This window comes from Trachurus trachurus (assembly GCF_905171665.1).
Source record: "Trachurus trachurus genome assembly, chromosome: 9".
NCBI lineage: Eukaryota > Metazoa > Chordata > Actinopteri > Carangiformes > Carangidae > Trachurus > Trachurus trachurus.
The window spans coordinates 10,583,612-10,602,709 of NC_139895.1; the positions used below are offsets into that span (position 1 = coordinate 10,583,612).

The following is a 19,098-nucleotide window of genomic DNA, read 5'->3' on the forward strand; positions in this document are numbered from 1 at the left end:
TATTCAACATTTTACTAAATATTTATTCATTTGTTTGTCAGTTTGCATACAGATGCATATGCCACATAATACACATGCATTAAGCTACTCATACTCCTGACTGACTTATAGCAGCTGTCAGGAACAGGAACATGTCCTGACAGGTGAAAAAGTTGCTGTCAGGATCTTGAGTATGATAGGACAGGAACATCATAACTCTTGTCAAATTCATTCTGCTGACTTGTCTATTTATAATAGGTAAGCTATAGTCTGTTGTTACAGAAAATGTAAAATACTCCTATATTAAGTGCCTCAATATCGTTTTAACACAAAACACAGTTTAAAACATTACTACTTTGCATCCATGGAATTAAAGATAACACATAGGGCTGCCTAATGGAAGTGATATTACCAGATATAAAATGTTTCTGTTTTTATGAAATAAAATGACCGGATTGGAGATCATCTTTGGGTGTGTGTGTGGGAGGGACACATCGCCCAACGACTGCTACCTGTATCTGACACTATTTGAGTTGTCCTGCTGCAGTAAACAGGTCTCTTATCTAATAGTGGCCCGTTCTTTCAAAGCTGGTTTCTCTATTAGACTAGTCATGCAGTACTTAAATCCTTTTTGTGCAACCCACTTTCAGTTCTTTTCATACACAATGCAGTGCTCTCTGATCCTCTCCATCATTCTACCCACTGACATTATATAACATCAAATCAGATCATACCTAAAAAGATTCAAACTCAATACCTGTGTTGTATCCCAGTGTTCGGTGACGTTATTGCCAGTGGCACAAAAACACTGTTGCTTATGTAGCCTATCATTTATTTTAGAAAATGTGAACAAACTCCCTTGGAAACATCTTTATTTTCATTTAATATTAAGCAAGTTTTATTCTGAATACATTTTATTCACAAGGATATGACATCTTTTTTAAAAGTGATATCCTTGCAGGCATCATGCAGTTCTTCTGTTGATGAAAACGTCCACAGGGCTTTGACAAGACTCCTACCATTTTTTTCTGGCATAAAAGTACAGCAATTACAGTAACATGTTTTCAAGCTTTTGCTTTTCCAAATGTGCCAATTCTGCCCCCGTGGTTTATTGTCAGCGCAGGAAATGTTTCTTTCACTTTTGTATACAAGTCTTCAAAATCCTGGTTCACCGGGATGTCCTACAGAAAGAGAGAGTGAACAAACACAGAGAGAGGCAAGTGAGCAAGGTTATCTATTGCAAATAAAAGAAAATAAAGATTTGAAGATTTTCAGAAGGTCTGACAGAGGTGGGATACAAGTAGCTATGTGTGACTCACAGCAAAGTCCAATGCCTCCATGGCTGAATCTGGGTTTTCCTGTACAGACTTGAGGATGCCGTAGCAGCCAGGACTCAGGATGGGGTTCCTGCCAACCTGACCAAAAGAAACAGAAGACTATTGCACTAATGTCACAGGTTGAATTATGACCTTATGAATATAAATTGATTCAAAAGACAGATTCCTTGAACAATCTCAAAACATTTTTTTCTAATCGGCAGAAACATTTTAAAAGACTAGTTGGCGGCAACATTTTCCCCATATGAGCTTTGTTATCATGGAGACTGAAAACTTCTAGCCTTTTTCAAAGCCCCTCTTAAATATGCACTATTCAATTAGTTAAAAAATTTAAAAAATATACCCAGTACTGGGTTGTGTGAAGGACTAACAGTTTCTTGGTAAATCAATACATAGGCCTAATACAATATGACATCACACAGTTGCACCCTTATAATTAGTTTTTGTATAGAATAAACTGTGGAGATGTGATGAACTGAAATGTGCTAGTAGCCCAATAGCCTGTGATTAAATAAGAAGATAAAATTGGAAAAGCTACTTAGGTGTTGTGGTAGGCTATGCTAACTGGCTGCTAGCAGCAGTTGCATCTATTTATTGTACAGACAGAAATCTTTCTTCTTATACCAAAACACAGAACCTGTGGGCTTCTTTTGACGCATAGACTATTAATCAACCAAAACGTTGGTTTTATGAATACAGGATGCAAAAGAAAAAAGAACAGTTGCAATAATTTAAATAGGCCCATAGACCATTAATCCAGATACAAAATCTATTTCAAATCTAGACCCATTTCATTGAACCTTGAAGCATCTACTGTAGGCTACTGTAACTATAGGCTGATATTCTTAGGTCTCAAACATTTACCTGCTCATTGTAAGCTTTTTGGACTTCTAGTGTGCAGTCAAACACCTATAGGCTACTCTATTTTCTCAACTCAGGTGAGCATGAGAAATCAATATCAAATTCTCGGGCTGTAACTTAATTTAGTGTCATCTCCAGTTGAGACGAGGCCCTGAGAAGCTTTGGTGTTGACATTAAAACAAAGTACAGTGATCCATTTATTTATCCCATTTTATCCACTGATGCCCCCCTTTGCTTTTGAGGCCAGAACCAATCTCTTTTCAACAGCTTACATTCAGGGATTTGATTGTCTTGTTTACTCTGAGGCCCGCGGCGAGGCGGATGGCTCCTTCAGGGGGTATTCGGTTGTTACTGTGGCAAGATACAAATGCATAAAAAACAAACAAAAAAAATGTGTGTTGGAGTGTGAGAGAAGCAATCATAAAGTGTTTTTTTTTTTTCGTTTTCTTTTTTAAATAGCACAATTCATCCAAGGAGCACAAATGTCTAGAAATCTTAGCAGCAAGCTTTATTCTGCAGGAGAAGTTAAGTGAGATGTCATTTGCTCTCATTCATGACTTAGAATATAATTATCTGCAGTGAAATTGCAGCCTCTGCCTCGTGTAACTCAGTTATTGTAAACTAATCTGATTATCAGATACCGAGATGACAAAGGCTCATACCTCACGTTCAGCTCCTCCAACACACTGTTGTCTCTCAAAGCCTGCCCTAAAGCAACGGCTCCTTCTTTCCCGAGGCCGTTAAACGACAGATCCACTGATCTGAGCGAAATGTTCCCCTTGAAAAACAGAAAAGAAAAAAACATGTTTGGTAAAGGTGCAGATTTAGAGAAAGATGGACGGTCATTTCAAATACAATAACAAGTCAAACTTGGACAGGTTCTCTAACAAGGCTACCCGAGGCCTAAAGGCACATTTTAATTTAAATTGAAAGCAGCATAATGAGCTTTGAATCAGTCAAACCTGTCAGTGCAGTGCAGCTCCTCTTGACCACCTCAGTTATTAAGATATAAAAGTTATTAAAAAGAAGAAAAAAAAAAGCTGCTGCACTTTCCTGCTGAGAGGAGGCTCATGAAAACACAACCAGGGGCTGTTTCATGAAGTAAGTTAGCAGCTTGCATTTCTGGATCGAATCATTAAACTTCATATATAACTTTGGTTTACACAGCATCAGGATATGTCATGCACTGCACAAAATACTTCAGAATCTGGAGCTGTAGTCGCCCAGATATGTAAAACTATGACTCTATATGATGAATATATGAAACTGGGCTGGACCTGCTCTGATCACATGAAAAAAAAATTCTCCATACATGCTCCAGATATGATCCAGATTCTTGTAGGGATATATTATGGTTTTGGTACAATGGCGCTCTTAATGACGCTCTTAATCCTGCTAAGAGAAATCCAAAATTACTTGTCAATAGAAAAAACAATGTGTGAACAAAGATCGGCTGATGCTGGTTTTCATAAACCCCCTTTGGTTCCAATGCAATGCGAGGATCATTTTAGACAATAATAGACGTCTAACTTTAGGGGGGAACTGTTTTGGGAAGTTTATTTCCTGTTTCCCTTGACGATGCCCCCTTGTGCATCATCATGCTGTGGCAAAAATATCCAGAGAGAAATGGTTTCCTGATTCTTGTACATACAAGGACTCAGTCCAACACCTTTGGGTTAAACTGGAACAACCTTTTGGACCTCGATGAGGAGCTTTAAATTTTTGTTTTTATCCGTTTTAGCAGCATGTTAATGTAATAAGTTTCAGTATGAGTGTATGAGTGCTTGACGAGTGACATGGACAACGACAGATAAGTATTATTGGCTTTGGTCCTGGACCTTCACTATATTCCTTTGTGTTACAAGAGTTCAAAAAGTAATATATTGTTCAAACACTAATTTCTAGGTGCATTACTCCGAGGCCGTTGGCTAACATCACAGCTCCTCTTCCTCGAACGCCGTTCCAGGCCAGACTTAGTGATCTCAGGCCCATGTTCTCTGACACAGCGTCTCCCAGGATTTGCCCTTTGGAGTGAAGAGAGGGTAAAAAAAAAGAAAAACTTACTTACAGTTTTACAAAAGAAAAGCTCAAATCATTGCATTTTGATATTTTAAAATAAAAAAAAGAGAACACAACAGGATGTAGGCCTACTGTACTTTTGCAAATCAATCATAGTAATACCCACTTCTGTGCTCTTTGGGTGCCATTTATCACATCTGCAGTAGATTCCCCTTTAGAGATGGTGTGATTGTGTGTTTCGTGTGTGAGCACCAATAGAGACTGAGATCCCGGAGAGAAAGATCCCCATCATCACCTCACCCACTTTATCACGGTGATAAGACAGTCCATGGCACTCAGTGGCTCATAATCAGAAAAAAAAAAAAAAAAAAAAAAAAGACGCTCTCACTGTGCTTGGCTGGAAAAGCAATAACGCCATAGCATGAATGTCAGAGTATTGGAGTGGTATGCTTCCTCTCAGGGACCTGCTGTATGGAAGAGTGCTCTCAAATCACACGAGGATGTCCTTTGATATCTCAGCAGGGGGAGAAAACTGAATTGAATATGTGGGGATGATGAATCATAGCGGTGGTGGCGGTGGTGTGCGTGCGATGAGACACGCTGTTGTCCCCCCCCTCTTTCTGTCCTACAGACAGACAGATTTATTTTCAATTACCTACATCAAATGCTCAGTGCATCCTGGGTCTGCCATTCTTCCACAAGGCGCCCTGTCAGAAAGCTCATCCGCATGATAATTGAAAGAGGTTTTTAATGAAGGCGAAATGTTCTTGACCTTTGAATGCCACAGTCGGCGGCTGCCTGCTGTCCCGCAACTGCTCGGTGATAAGGCTGCATCATTACGCCGAACTCTCTCTGGGTTTTATGAGAATAGACCCCCCCCCCCAAAAAAAAAAAATCCTTTAATAGTGGATACCAGTAATTGCATATAATCATAATGTTAAATGAATCTGCACTTTTTCGCAATTACTGCTCAGTTTAAAGGGGTTTACTAATTATCATTAAGTATAATAAGGCAGAAAAACGTGACTTTGGATTCAGCTGTTTTTGAAAACTAATGCCACTAGTTTTAAAATCGGTCTGTGAGAGCAAAAGTAGTAGGAGGGGAAGTAGGGAAGTAGCATGTCCTCAGTGTTTAAATTTCTGGATGTTTAAGGTTTGTGTGTATCTGGATGTGTGTGTATGTCTATGTGTATAAAAGTCCTCCCTGTTTATTATTTTTTATCATGTAAAGCACTTTGAGCTGCTTTCCTGTATGAAAAGTGCTCTACAAATAAAGTTAGTTTGATGGATTTAAGTATAAATGTAAAAAAAAAAAAAATACTTATGCAAAACAAAAACAAAAACATTATTCTCTGACATAATAAAGTCACAAATCTGTGAGAAGAAAACCTAAAAAATTGCTTTGTTTTATCGAAGAAGGAAACACGTCTCTACACAAAGTTGGAAGAGCACAGGAACCATAATGATCTGATGATTGAAGTATTTCCTTATCGTGCTAAATCCAAGTGAAAAGAAAAGTATGATAAGAAAAACAAGCAACATCTGTCCAAACTCGCAAAATGTTTCCTTCCTTAAACTTTTCTGCTTTCTTTCTTGCAAGTTTGTGACTTCAAGTCAGAGAACATACATTTATTTCTCATTAAAGTCTGTTGTAACCACCATCAACTCTCAGTGGCTGATTTCAAATGTCGACTATGTGTTTGCTACTTGCTGATTTTATCAGTAACTCTTACTCACTAGACTGGAGAGCAGACAACTTTTTGGCTGAGCTTTCACAATAAAAGCACCAAATAAATTTCCAATGACGTGACTGATCTTACAAAACTATAACAAATAAACTTCCTACCCCCCTTAGGATAAACTGTATGCAACCTAGTATTGATTATATACTCTATCATTGATGTCCTGTGAAACCTGTGGGTCCTGGAGTTGAGTTATCTCTGCAGGAGTTGCTTGTGGGAAATATTTAAAGATATGCATCAGTAGTGTTAATCTTAAATATCAAGCCAATAAAAAAGGGAACCATGGGTAATATTTCATTATTTAAAGGGATAGTTCACCCAAAATTCAAATTGCACTCATTATCTACTCACCCTCATGTCGACTAAGGGCTGGGAGTTTCAGAGTTATCCATGGCGTCCAATTTGGACGAACCAGGAAGAGGAGCTCCGCTACAAACAAGCTTGAAATATAGACTTTTAAAAAAAATTTCGGAACAATTTCGCATTTCGGGGCTTCAATACAAGACGGACATTACATACGAGCCGCATGGAGGTATTTGGATGTTTTTTGGTGTGTCTTTTTGTTATGAAGAAAAGTGGTATCCATTTGCAACCGTTATATGGACATGCACTGCTACGCCAAGACCCTGCTGTAACTCAGAGAAGCCACGGAGGACTCTGAAACTTCTCCCAGCCCTTAGTCGACATGAGGGTGAGTAGATAATGAGTGCAATTTGAATTTTGGGTGAACTATCCCTTTAAGAAGGGCAGGACCTCACAGTGAATACAAGACCGTCTGACTAAATAATTGCTGTGCTACCTGCTCGCTCTCCCAGGGCGTTGTGGCTGATGTCGAGGTGCTGCAGCTTGGTGTTGGTGATCAGCGCCGGGCCGAGACGTTCAGCACTCTGGTCTGTGAAACGGTTTCCTGACAGGTTCAGGCTCAGCAGGGTGCTGTTCTCCTTCAACATGTCAGCTACGGCTCCTGCCCCATAATCCCCGAGGTTGTTGTCGGACAGGTCCACCTCTGGGGAATTGACACACAAATACACAGGTCAAAGGTCAAAGGTGAGGTGGAGAGAGAGACCAGTCGAAAAGGAAACATGATGCCTGTCTTCAGTATCAAATCAGCCCTTTCACTCATCACTTCCTGTTTGAGGAAATTCCCTAGGGGAAGAAATGTCTAAAAGTTCATTTGTTTTACCCTTCAATGACTCTGTAAACTCACACCTGCCATTTTGAGCCGTGCATGCTGGTAGCGTAGCTCTGTAGTGTCGCTCCTCCACCTTTAAAGCTGCTGGATGATTTATACATTTATGTATGGAGGACGACTCTAACTCAGTTTGTTGACCCCGATTTGCCTCTTGACTCTGCCTTCTGTTTTGATCCTTCCTGCTGCTAACCAGCTAGCTAACAAATAGACACAAAGATCCCACTGGCTTGTCACTGTTATGGGCCTTAAAACACCACAAACACATTTATGAAAGGAGTTTCAAAACGTAGTTATAACATTACAAAAAACTGTCATAAATATTCTACATAGGACACATACCGTCCACCAGGGGGCCTCAGCACAAAGGTCGGTAAACATAGTATTGTATTTCATGTGGAAATGCCCGGCCGCATAACAACTTTTGTTATAAAGGGTCTGAAATAATCTCATCTGAAACCTCATCATTTATTCATTCATTCATTTAAAAATAAATATTAATTGTTACATTTAAATATCAGGATATCCACAGTCCAAACACATGCACATTAGGTCAGGTTGCAACTCTAAACTGGTGATGCTATGTGTGTGGATAAGCTATGTAGCCAATGCATGTTAAATAAAAATATGTATTGAAGCATCTTGAAAAAAAAAAAAATCAGTGTTCACACTGCAATAATAATGATAATTTCTTACATTTTATATGGTGCTTTTTTAACGATACCCAATACCCAGAGCGCGTTACAGAAACCATTATTCATTCATACCACATTCACACTGTATGAATGCGTTTGAATTGTTTACAGAACCACTTGCACTTTATACATAACTTCCAGTATATGTAATTTCTTCTAGGTACTTAAAGGGATAGTTCAACATTTTGGCAAATTGGCCCATTGCCATAATCCCTATACTCATAGCAGTAGGTTTGTTACCTTTAATTGTCGGTGAAAGCTATTTTTAGAACGACGGAGCAGAGCCGCGAGCTGTTCAGAGCTACGCTATGGAGGCTAATGGGATTTCTTGGTTTTCCTCATCAAACTCATCAAATACACAATCCAACAACTCCAAAACGCTCTGGTGGACAAGTTGTGACCTGCACATTCACCACGCTATGAGATAATAACAGAACGTTACTAGACAAATGCAGAAACTGCTTGCTGAAAAACTGCCCCCGACGGGAAAGTGCATCAGCGGTTTTGTATGACTTTACCTTGAAAACAACTCCGTCCACCAGAGCGTTTTGGAGTTGTTGGATTCTGTATTTGATGAGTTTGATGAGGGAAACCAAGAAATCCCATTAGCCTCCGTAGCGTAGCTCTGAGCAGCTCACGGCTCTGCTCCGTCGTTCTAAAAATAGCTTGCCAATTTGCCAAAATGTTGAACTATGCCTTTAACACAGACCTTGACCTCTGTGTAACAGTCTCAATACGTCTGGTACTACTAACTGTAACTGTTTAATATGTAAATAATAAACAAATTATTATTAGTTACGACACCACATATATTTAAAGAATATAACTTACATTGGTAACTAATATGTTATTAATGGGACTAGAGAACCCCTGAAAGATGAGCAGAGGTGCATGATGGGGGGACATTAGAAATAGGCTAATGTCAGCCCAGAGAGGCTGCATGACTCACTCTCTCTATACATTACCCCTATAGGCTCCTGAAGTGCACATATGACTGACATTTGAAAAAATATTAGACAGGAGACCCTGGATGTTAAATCGTGTGCTGTGGCAGTATAATTGAGGTGAGAGTGGCCACACGAGTGGGAGAACGGGCGGGTGGCGCTTTTTTTTTTTTTTTTTTTGCAAAAAGAGAAAGGTGAGAAGCCGGGAGAGGGAGGATAAAATGTGTGGCATGTGTGCCTCCACCTGTGTGTGTGTGAAACCACCTGTAATGTAACAATTTTCCTTTAACATCTTGGCGATGGCAGCTCCGCCCATTCCTTCCATCCAATTATCTCGCAGGTTCAGCCTCAGTATTGAAGTGTTTGTTACCAGGGGAACCGCCAGTGCTTTGGTGCCCTGCAAACACACACACACACACACACACACACACACACACACACACACACACACATCAGCTGAGCCCGTTCCCTCAAAGTTCTTGTGTTTTTTTTTTTTACTGCAGCATGTTTTCTTTTCTGTGCTTCTGTTAAAAGAGTGGATGCTGATGCAGGTGGGCAGAGAGAGACGTACACACACACACACACACACACACACACACACACACACACACACACACACACACACACACACACACACACACACACACACACACACACACACACACACACACACACACACACACACACACACACACACACACACACACACACACACACACACACACACAGGCAGAGAGGAATATTAAACCTGTGTGAGACAAATGAAGCAGAAGGGGAGCCCTGCGGAGGCGTGGGTCAGAAATGAAGCTCACAGAACATGAAAATTATAGTTTCCAGCACGACTAATGAGAAAGTTGAGTGCGTGAAGCCTTATGCTAACTTGATCTTTTTTATAAAAAAGAAAAGAAAAGAAAAAGCAGAGCAGAAACAACCCCCGTCAGAATAAAAGTGTGTTTTAAATCAAATGCACATAGAGAGTGTGTTTCTCTCTGATCGGAGAAGCCTGTCAATCTACAAAAACATTTATTAAATAACCTTTTAGCAGCTGCATTTTTACTTTTTCTTTCTATGACTGACAGATGAAGATTTATTTAAAAAAAAAAACATGTTATCTGCCTGAGTAATGCCACTGAAGCCTAAAAACCCTGGGAAGTGGTTTGTTAAGGACTAGATTTACTTTTTACAACTTTAATTTACAGCGTCATGGACCAGTGAGAGTGTGTAAAAAATGTCAAAGTGTGTTGCTAAAAAAGCTCCAGGCAATTTTCCTCATTTGCACAGAGATATGCAAACTGCAGAGGAATGTTTTACTAGCTATCAAAACATATTTCTACCAATTATGGTGGAAATGCATTGGACATATATGCATCTTTGCTCATCAAAGTGTATATGTCTCAGTGTTATGTAGCCTATATATATTCATTGCATAAGTTCAGCCATGTTATATAGATCTTCTCGCCAGCAACACATTCAAGTGGAGAGTCCTTCACCTCTTCAAAGAGAGCGGTGTGCTGCCTGTATTGATTTATACTCACAGAGAGAGAGGGAGCTCATTATGCAGATCTAAAGTCTCATTTACATTTACTTGTTTCAGCTCCTAAATGAGAGCAAACCTTTGTTCACCTCCAACTCTGTGTAAATGTCACTGTTTTATCTTAGTCGTGTTAAATAAATATATGATGATATGATCTATTTCCTAGGAATTGAAGGATTGAAAACTCCTTGAAGCTCAGCTGCTGCTGCTGCCGCCGCTCGCTGCACTTAACCACGGTGCTCCCCCAGACCTTCTCATGATCAGTGCCGTCCCCTGGAGGAGAATGTGACTTTGAATTAATGAGTCACTCCGCTGAACAAAAGGTCTCGGGCTGATGTGAAACGGGCGCTGGAGTCTAATCTTATTGAACATGTCTAACGTTCATCCCCCCACCACCACCACCACCACCACCTTCAGACTCACATGGACCCTATTAATCACATGTGGTATCAGAGCACGGCTCCGAGCGGAGGTTCAAACATTCCTCCACTCCCAGGTGAGTCTGATCTGATGAGGGGAACAGGTGAAGAAAGAAGAGACACGTTCTTCTCATGAGGGAGTGAATATGGAAATGATCTGGCCGGGTTGAACCTTACATTTAATTCTCTTTTTTTTTATTTAAATAAAGCATCTCTCTGTGTTATTATTAAAGGGATAGTTCACCCAAAATTCAAATTTCACTCATTATCTACTCACCCTCATGTCAACTAAGGGCTGGGAGAAGTTTCAGAGTCCTCCGTGCCTTCTCTGAGTTACAGGGGGGGTCCGCGCAGCAGTATTTGTCTATATAATGGTTGTGAATGGATACCACTTTTCTTTGTCCAAAAAGACACACCAAAAAACATCCAAATACCTCCATGCTGCTCGTCTGTAATGTCCCTCTTGTATTGAAGCCCCGACATGAGAAATTGTTCCGCCGGTGACACAGGAAGAGCAGTGAACTGAGACACTGGGAGCTTCCGCTACAAACAAGCTTAAAATATAGACTTAATTAATTTTTTTCGGAACAATTTCTCATGTCGGGGCTTCAATACAAGAGGGACATTACGGACGAGCAGTATGGAGGTATTTGGATGTTTTTTGGTGTGTCTTTTTGGACGATGAAAAGTGGTATCCATTCACAACCATTATATGGTAACTCAGAGAAGGCACGGAGGACTGTAACGCCGCATTATGTAATAATGACGCATTATGTAATAATGTAATAAATCTTCACGTCATTATGTAATAACGCCGCATTTTGTAATAATCTGCCGCATTTTGTAATAAAAATCTTGAACGCAATATGTAATAAACTTCGCCGCATTTTGTAATAAGTTGTTACATTTTGCATCACTTATTACATATTGCGGGTGTTACACTTTTTTATGAAAAAAAATTAATAATTTGGTGCATTATGTAATAAACCACCAAAATGGATGTCTTAATAGAAAAAACATTAACAATAATACACGCTGCTCCTCCTCCCCGCTGAGCAGAGCGGTCTCCTCCGACAGCGGGTCCCACGCGGATGGTAACCGCTCCGCGTCTCTCCCTCCCCCCTTGCCCACCGACAATAATACGCCCGGGTCATGTTCGTCTGTGGAGGGATGACATGGACCACGGTCCGACTGGAGCTCCAGGCCGGGTCCAGCTCTGCTCCAGCAGCGGCAGGGGCGGCTGGGATCACCGCCCCCGGAGCCGCAGCTGGGGCGAGCTGGCTGGGGGGGATCGAGCTGTGGGATTTCATCGGGCTGATGATGCTGGAAGTGATTTTGCCTCTGATTTTCACCAGATTTAACATTTTATCAAAATTTGCCCAGCTGATCCATTTAAATTACTGAAAAATTATCATCATCTGCAAGCAGCAGCTGTAAAACGAGAACCAGTCCCAGAAGCTCCAGGCCCGGAGAACCAGAGAGGGGGCCCTGCCAGAGCGCTCCCCAGGAATGGTGCATCGCCGCCCGGGTAAAATACGTGAGGGAGAGGGCTGGATGATTTGACGCTTTTTTCAAAACTCCGATCTAAAATATCAGATTATACCACTTTCCCTTGGTCGATTGAGGTCCAGTAAAAAGTATGATGGTCTTTTAACTCTCCTCTAGCCATGTGTGTATTATGATGTCATGTTTTTACACAGAGTGTAAGAGTTTTTGTCACAAAAAACTGTATGGTAGGACATGGTCATATAAAATGAAAAAAAGAAAGAAAAATGCTCCAGCAAACTATAAGTAAACAAATCAATCAATGTTGGCCCTGTTCAAAGGCAGACATGTGACTGTTCTCATAATAGTTGGAGGAAATAATAATTATTATTATTATTTTTATTTTATTGCAGTTTTTCAACATTTTTATTAAGGATATTAGCGGTCCCTCGCCAAAACAGGCCATGAAAGGGATACATTATAAAAAAATATTGATGAAATTTACACATCATTCATTAGAAGACAACTAACCCTATGCACGAAAAAAATAATAATTGTAATACCTATTTTTACTAGGGCACAAAAATGTCCCTGTAAGGATGTTAGTCATTTTTAAGGATCTGAGGGTTAAGCATACCAGCATGAATCATAAATTAATTTCTTAAACTAGTAGGATGTGTCACTGGTCAAGAGAGTGTGTTTGAAAAACTGCTTAATGAGTGTTATTGGCACAAACATTACCGGTGCACTGAAATATCGGGAGACATAAGGTCACAGTATTATTAATAATACTGCACAACTGAAAGGTGAGTTTGAGGGTCCTGTGTGCATGTGTAGGTGAGTGAGTGAGTGAGGTGGAGCAGAGGAAGAAGTGAGAGCTGTCTGATAAAGTTTGTAGTTACGTTGGGTCGGACGCTACAATATCAATAAAAACATGTGCTTAACATAGACGTCGGACGCGAAATAGCCGCGGAGCGGAGCCAGTTTCCTTTAACAGATTGTGCCAGAGCGCGCACCTCTGTGCCAGGCTCGTGCTCTGCAGCGATTTGTTTATTCATCTTAACAGAGCGCGAGCGAGATTTAACACACACATTCACACAGGCGACACACACATACGGGCTACACATGATACACATACCCACACACACACACACACATCTGAGGGGCCGAGGCGCCTGCCGAGCGGCACGGAGAAAAGCGCATCTGGTGGCGTGCCCCTCAGGGAGCACCCAGGTTGAGCACCCTGGGTGCTCAACCTGGTCAGTGGGATAGATAGATAGATAGATAGATAGTTAGATTTGACCGTCCTACTGGTTTTAGAAATTAATTCATATTTATGATTCATGCATACTGGTATGCTTAAAGTCAGTGTTATTCTGATGGTCCTAATGTCTTTTTTTTCTAATTAAGACATCCATTTTGGTGGTTTATTACATAATGCACCAAATTATTACATTTTTTCATAAAAAAGTGTAACACCCGCAATATGTAATAAGTGATGTAAAATGTAACAACTTATTACAAAATGCGGCAAAGTTTATTACATATTGCGTTCAAGATTTTTATTACAAAATGCGGCAGATTATTACAAAATGCGGCGTTATTACATAATGACGTGAAGATTTATTACATTATTACATAATGTGTCATTATTACATAATGCGGCGTTACAAGGACTCTGAAAATTCTCCCAGCCCTTAGTCGACATGAGGGTGAGTAGATAATGAGTGAAATTTGAATTTTGGGCGAACTATCCCTTTAAGATTTTTATCTGGCTTCTCTGGTTTTTCTTTAGCCACTTGAGGGCAGCGGAAACAAACCGTGAACACAACATGAACCTATCATCATCATCTTCATCATCATCATCATCATCAGGAGGCTGCTGCAACAATGTCAAACACCACTCAGTAATAATCAGGTGTTATTGTCACCACATGAACAATATCTTCAACATCTCTCTACCTCGTGGTGTGCAATCAAGGTTTGTTGTTTTCTTTTCATACATTCATTCCTACACTTAATATTTAAATATTGGAATTTCGTATTTATTGTGTTTGTGTATATATGTTGTGTAACGATTCGATATGTGTAACGATGCAATGAGCTTTGTATCCCTATGGTTGAATAGTGCCAGTCAATTGTTTGTGTCCTATAGTGTGCCAACCTGTGAGGCACTCTGAAGACAGCTGATTCATGTGTCGCCTGGACAAACCAGAGAACCACATAACTGAAGCCCGAGTCAGCCCCTTGAAAAGCTGCTACAGATTCACTTCTAGGTGGCATTGGTTGTATATCTTTTAAAATTCACCTTTTTTTTTGTATCTGTGTATTTTTCTTTCTTTTTAATTATTTTTACTGTATGATGTGTTATATGGACCTGTGTCTGCAATAAAGCTTTATATTCTGCTGTTTTCCTTTTAATCTATTTAATTCCCTTTGAGTGCACCTTATAGCAGTTCATGCTTTCTAAACTGTCATTGTCCAGGTGACTGTACAATGACAAGAAAGCTCTTGAATCTTGAATCTTGATTGATTTTCTTTTTCATTTGCCAGAATTTTTAAAACTTTTTTTACGATTTTTTTTTTTGCCAATTTTTTTTTTTTGCCAGATGGCCATAGCAACTGACAGTACTTTGATATTTTCTCAATTTATTTATTTTTATACCTGGCCCCCTTTTTCTTTTTTTTTTGCCAAATTTTTTTTAGCACTTTGATATTTTCTCCGAAAAAAATGTATTTTTATACCTGGCCCTTTTTTTGCCAGATTTATTTATTTTTTGCCCGACTTTTTTTTTTTTTTGCTGGCCCTAATGGTCAAGCCTCTGCAGTTGTTTTTTTTACCTAACCTTTTTTTTTTTTTTGCCCGACTTTTTCTTTTCTTTTCTTTTTTTCTTGTGCCGGATTTTTTTTTCTTCTTTTGCCTGGCTTGGTTTTTTTTTTTTTTTTTTTTTTTTGCCTGGCTCTAATACTCCTTCATACCATACAGCCCATAACTAACTGATGACTTTATAGATACCTGAGGCCCCAGCCCATAATGCACCATGGACAGCTCGCTATCCCTCATGCGGCGCAGGAAGGACGAGGCAGGCACCACCTGCAACGCCTCACACGCCTCCATGTAGCGCGCCCGGCCCGTCGGGTCGTAGGTCTTCTCTGGACCTGCAGCACCAGACAAAGACACTGGAAGGTCGGATGATGTGATGAAGGCTGAGGAGGGGGTGATGGGGCTGAAGCTCGTCTCGTTCGTACCAGATGGTTTTCACTTGTGGTGAGAGAGGAAGCCTGACACAAGGACTTGAGATGAAATCATTAAAGGGATAGTTCACCCAAAATTCAAATTTCACTCATTATACAGTATCTACTCACCCTCATGTCGACTAAGGGCTGGGAGAAGTTTCAGAGTCCTCCGTGCCTTCTCAGAGTTACAGCGGGGGGTCCGCACAGCAGTATTTGTCCATATAATGGTTGTGAATGGTGCTCACTTTTCTCCGTCCAAAAAGACACACCAAAAAACATCCAAATACCTCCTTTGTGCTTGTCTGTAATGTCCCTCTTGTATTGAAGCCCCAACATGAGAAATTGTTCCAAAAAAAAATGAAATAAGTCTATATTTTAAGCTTGTTTGTAGCGGAAGCTCCCTGTGTCTCAGTTCACTGCTCTTCCTGCTGACTGGCGGAACAATTTCATTCATTCATGTTGGGGCTTCAATACAAGAGGGACATTACAGACGAGCAGTATGGAGGTATTTGGATGTTTTTTGGTGTGTCTTTTTGGACGAAGAAAAGTGAGCACCATTCACAACCATTATATGGACAAATACTGCTGCGCCGAGACCCCCCGTAACTCTGAGAAGGCACGGAGGACTCTGAAACTTCTCCCAGCCCTTAGTCGACATGAGGGTGAGTAGATAATGAGTGAAATTTGAATTTTGGGTGAACTATCCCTTTAAGATGCAGAAACAGGGCTCTGCATGTGTGGGCGGGCGTGTGGAGGAGTTTCTGTTTAGTGTTTTTTTTCTTCTTCTAAGATGATTTAGAGAGTAGAGAGCTGGAGAGGCAGCTCCTCACTCTCAGATGAGGTGACAGGACTCAGTGCTTTTACTTCACCTCATCAATACATGTTGTGATCAGGATCAGATCAAAACACTCTGTGAGCCTCGTCGTGTGTGAATTATTACATCAGAAAAGTATGAAATTATAATAATAGGAATACGTTTTCCACTCTAAACGTATCTAAAAATCTACCCTCTCTGTACCTCTGAGCTCCAGATCTGTGTCGTAGTCTTCATCGGAGATCACACACTCCTCCTCCTCCTCCTCCTCCTCCTCCTCCTTCTCTTCCTCCTCCTCCTCCTCCTCTTCACCCTCTCTTTCACCTCTGTCTAGCACATTCCCATCAGAGCTCGAGCGTTGGTCCTTTGGCCCACGCACGTCGACCTCTGTCCGGCTCGCTCCTCGCTGGATGGAGAATGAGAAAGTAAGAAAGACGTCGTGACTGGTAAGATCTGCCTGCTGCTGGCGGAGAGAGAGAGAGGAGGAGAATTTGATGGATGTGTTCGATCTGCCAGGAGAATAAAAAAAAACTAAAATCTAAACTGATACTCCATCAGTCCATCAGTGTGGATCAACTCTTTCAGCTCGTTTCTTTACAACCCCACCTCCGTTTTAATCCTTTTGAACCTGAGGCTGTTTTAAAACGTCTCTTCTCACTCCTATTTCTGGTTTTAACCCTGCGGTTGTTCTCCTCGGTCAAGGAAGGAAGGATGAAGGGAAAGAAGGAAGGACGGAAGGACAAAGGGAAAGGTGGGATGAAAGAAGGAAGGGAAAAAGAAAGAAGGGAAAAGGAAGGAAAGAAAGAGGGAGGGAACAGATCAGGTCAATTGGGTCATAAGTAAGGACGAAGGGAATGAAAGACTGAAGGAAGGAACAGGGAAGTGAAAAGGAAGGAAGGAAAGAAAGATGGAGGGAGGGAACAGATCAGGTCAAGGAAGGAAGCAGAAGGATGGATGAAGGGAAAGAAGGGAGCAAGGAAGAGAGGAAGGAAGGAAGGAAGGAAGGAAGGAATGATGGAAGGAAGGAAGGATTGAGGGAAGAAGGAAGGGAAAATGAAGGAAAGAAAGATGGAGGGAGGGAACAGATTAGGTCAATGAAGGAAGCAGAAGGATGGACGAAGGGAAGGAAGGAAGGAAGGAAGGATTGTGGAAAGAAGGAAGAGAAAAGGAAGGAAAGAAAGAAAGAAAGAAAGAGGGGGAACAGATAAGGTCAATTGGGTCAAAAAGGAAGGAAGAAGTAAGGACGAAGGAAGGAAGGAAAGAAAGATGCAGGGAGGGAGGGAACAGATTAGGTCAATGAAGGAAGAAGAAGGATGAAGGAAGGAAGGAAGGAAGGAAGGAAGGAAGGAAGGAAGGAAGGAAGGAAGGAAGGAAGGAAGGAAGGAAGGAAGGAAGGAAGGATTGTGGAAAGAAGGAAGGGAGAAAGGAAGGAAAGAAAGATGGAGGGAGGGAACAGATTAGTTCAAGGAAGGAAGCAAGGAAGGAAGTAAGGAAAGGGAAAAGGATTGTGGAAAGAAGGAAGGGAGAAAGGAAGGGAAAATGAAGGAAAGAAAGATGGAGGCAGGGAATCGATCAGGTCAATTGGGTCAAAAAGGAAGGAAGAAGGAAGGACGAAGGGAGCGAAGGAAGGAAGGAAAGAAAGAAAGATGGAGGGAGGGAACAGATTAGGTCAATTATATTATTAAGGAAGCAGAAGGATGGAGGAAGGAAGGAAGGAAGGAAGGGAGAAAGGAAGGAAAGAGGGAAAGAGGGAAGGATGGAGGAAGGGAACAGATCGGGTCAATCTGACCCAGAAGGACGACAGGAGGTTTAAGACACATTTACTCCACGTCTCATTCAGACTTTGTTCAGTGAAGCTCAGAAACACTTTGATCTGGCGTGAGAGCGATGCTGCGCACGTTCCAGGGTCACGACAAAAAGCCCCAATTAAAACCAGACTTCCAGGCTGAGAGTCTGGTGTCAGATCACAGGTCAAAGGTCAACAAAAGAGGAACGCAAAACAGCTAAGACAAAATATATTTAAGTCTATAATGTCGTCTCAGGATGCATTAAAGTTTGTTTCCTCCCTTCCCTCCTTCTGCTGCTCCGGAGTTTGCAGCCTCGCCTGGACGCCGGTCACTTCTTACCTCCTCCTCCTGCAGCTGCAGCGGCGTCTCGCTCTCCGCTTCTGCGTCATCGTCCTCCAGCACAGACGGCAGCAGCTTCTTCCCGTGATGAACCATGACTTTGACACTGATAGATATTTGTATATTTGCTTCCTTTATGCATAGATTTATAGTTGTTTTGTGTGTGTGTGTTTCTCAGAAATCAGTGTCCTGTGTCTGACCAGCAGTCGGTGCACTGCAGCCTTCAGTGTATCTAAGGGGAGGGTCAAACTTCTTTTTACACTGCAAAAACTCAAATATCTTACCGTGAATATTTGTCTTATTTCTAGTCAAAATGTCATTTCTAGTCAAAACAAATCTCATTATACTTAAAATAAGAAACATCACATTAAAAAGTAGCTTGTTTTAAACACCTTTTTTCCCCTTCTTTCAAGCATATTTTACTTGAAATAAGTAGAAAAATCTGATAGTGGAGCAAGTTTTTCTTCCTTATTACAAGCACAAAAAAACTTGCTTTCACTGGCAGATTATTCTACTTATTTCAAGTGAATATTTGTTTGAAACAAGTGAAAATTACCTAAAAACAAGTTAATTTTTAGGTGATGAGTCTTATTTTAAGTGGAAAGAGATTAGTTTTGACTAGAAATGAGTCATTTTGACAAGAAAAAGGACAAATATTCTTGGAAAGATTTTGAGTTTTTGCAGTGTAGGGAGGGGGGCTGATGTGTGTGTGACTAT

At 40.8% G+C, this 19,098-nt stretch overlaps 1 protein-coding gene across 1 annotated transcript; it reads right to left on the minus strand.

The window, feature by feature from the left end:
- Positions 1–1,043: 1,043 nt before the first annotated feature.
- lrrc74b (leucine rich repeat containing 74B) lies at positions 1,044–15,343 on the minus strand (the record flags this gene model as incomplete). Its single annotated transcript, XM_083979185.1, has 8 exons — positions 15,221–15,343; positions 9,031–9,163; positions 6,738–6,944; positions 4,092–4,201; positions 2,840–2,955; positions 2,450–2,528; positions 1,299–1,394; positions 1,044–1,160 (listed from the first exon to the last, which is right to left on the minus strand). The coding sequence occupies exons 1-8, from the start codon at positions 15,320–15,322 to the stop codon at positions 1,044–1,046; spliced, it is 960 nt and encodes a 319-aa protein (XP_083835311.1). The 5' UTR covers positions 15,323–15,343.
- Positions 15,344–19,098: the final 3,755 nt, after the last annotated feature.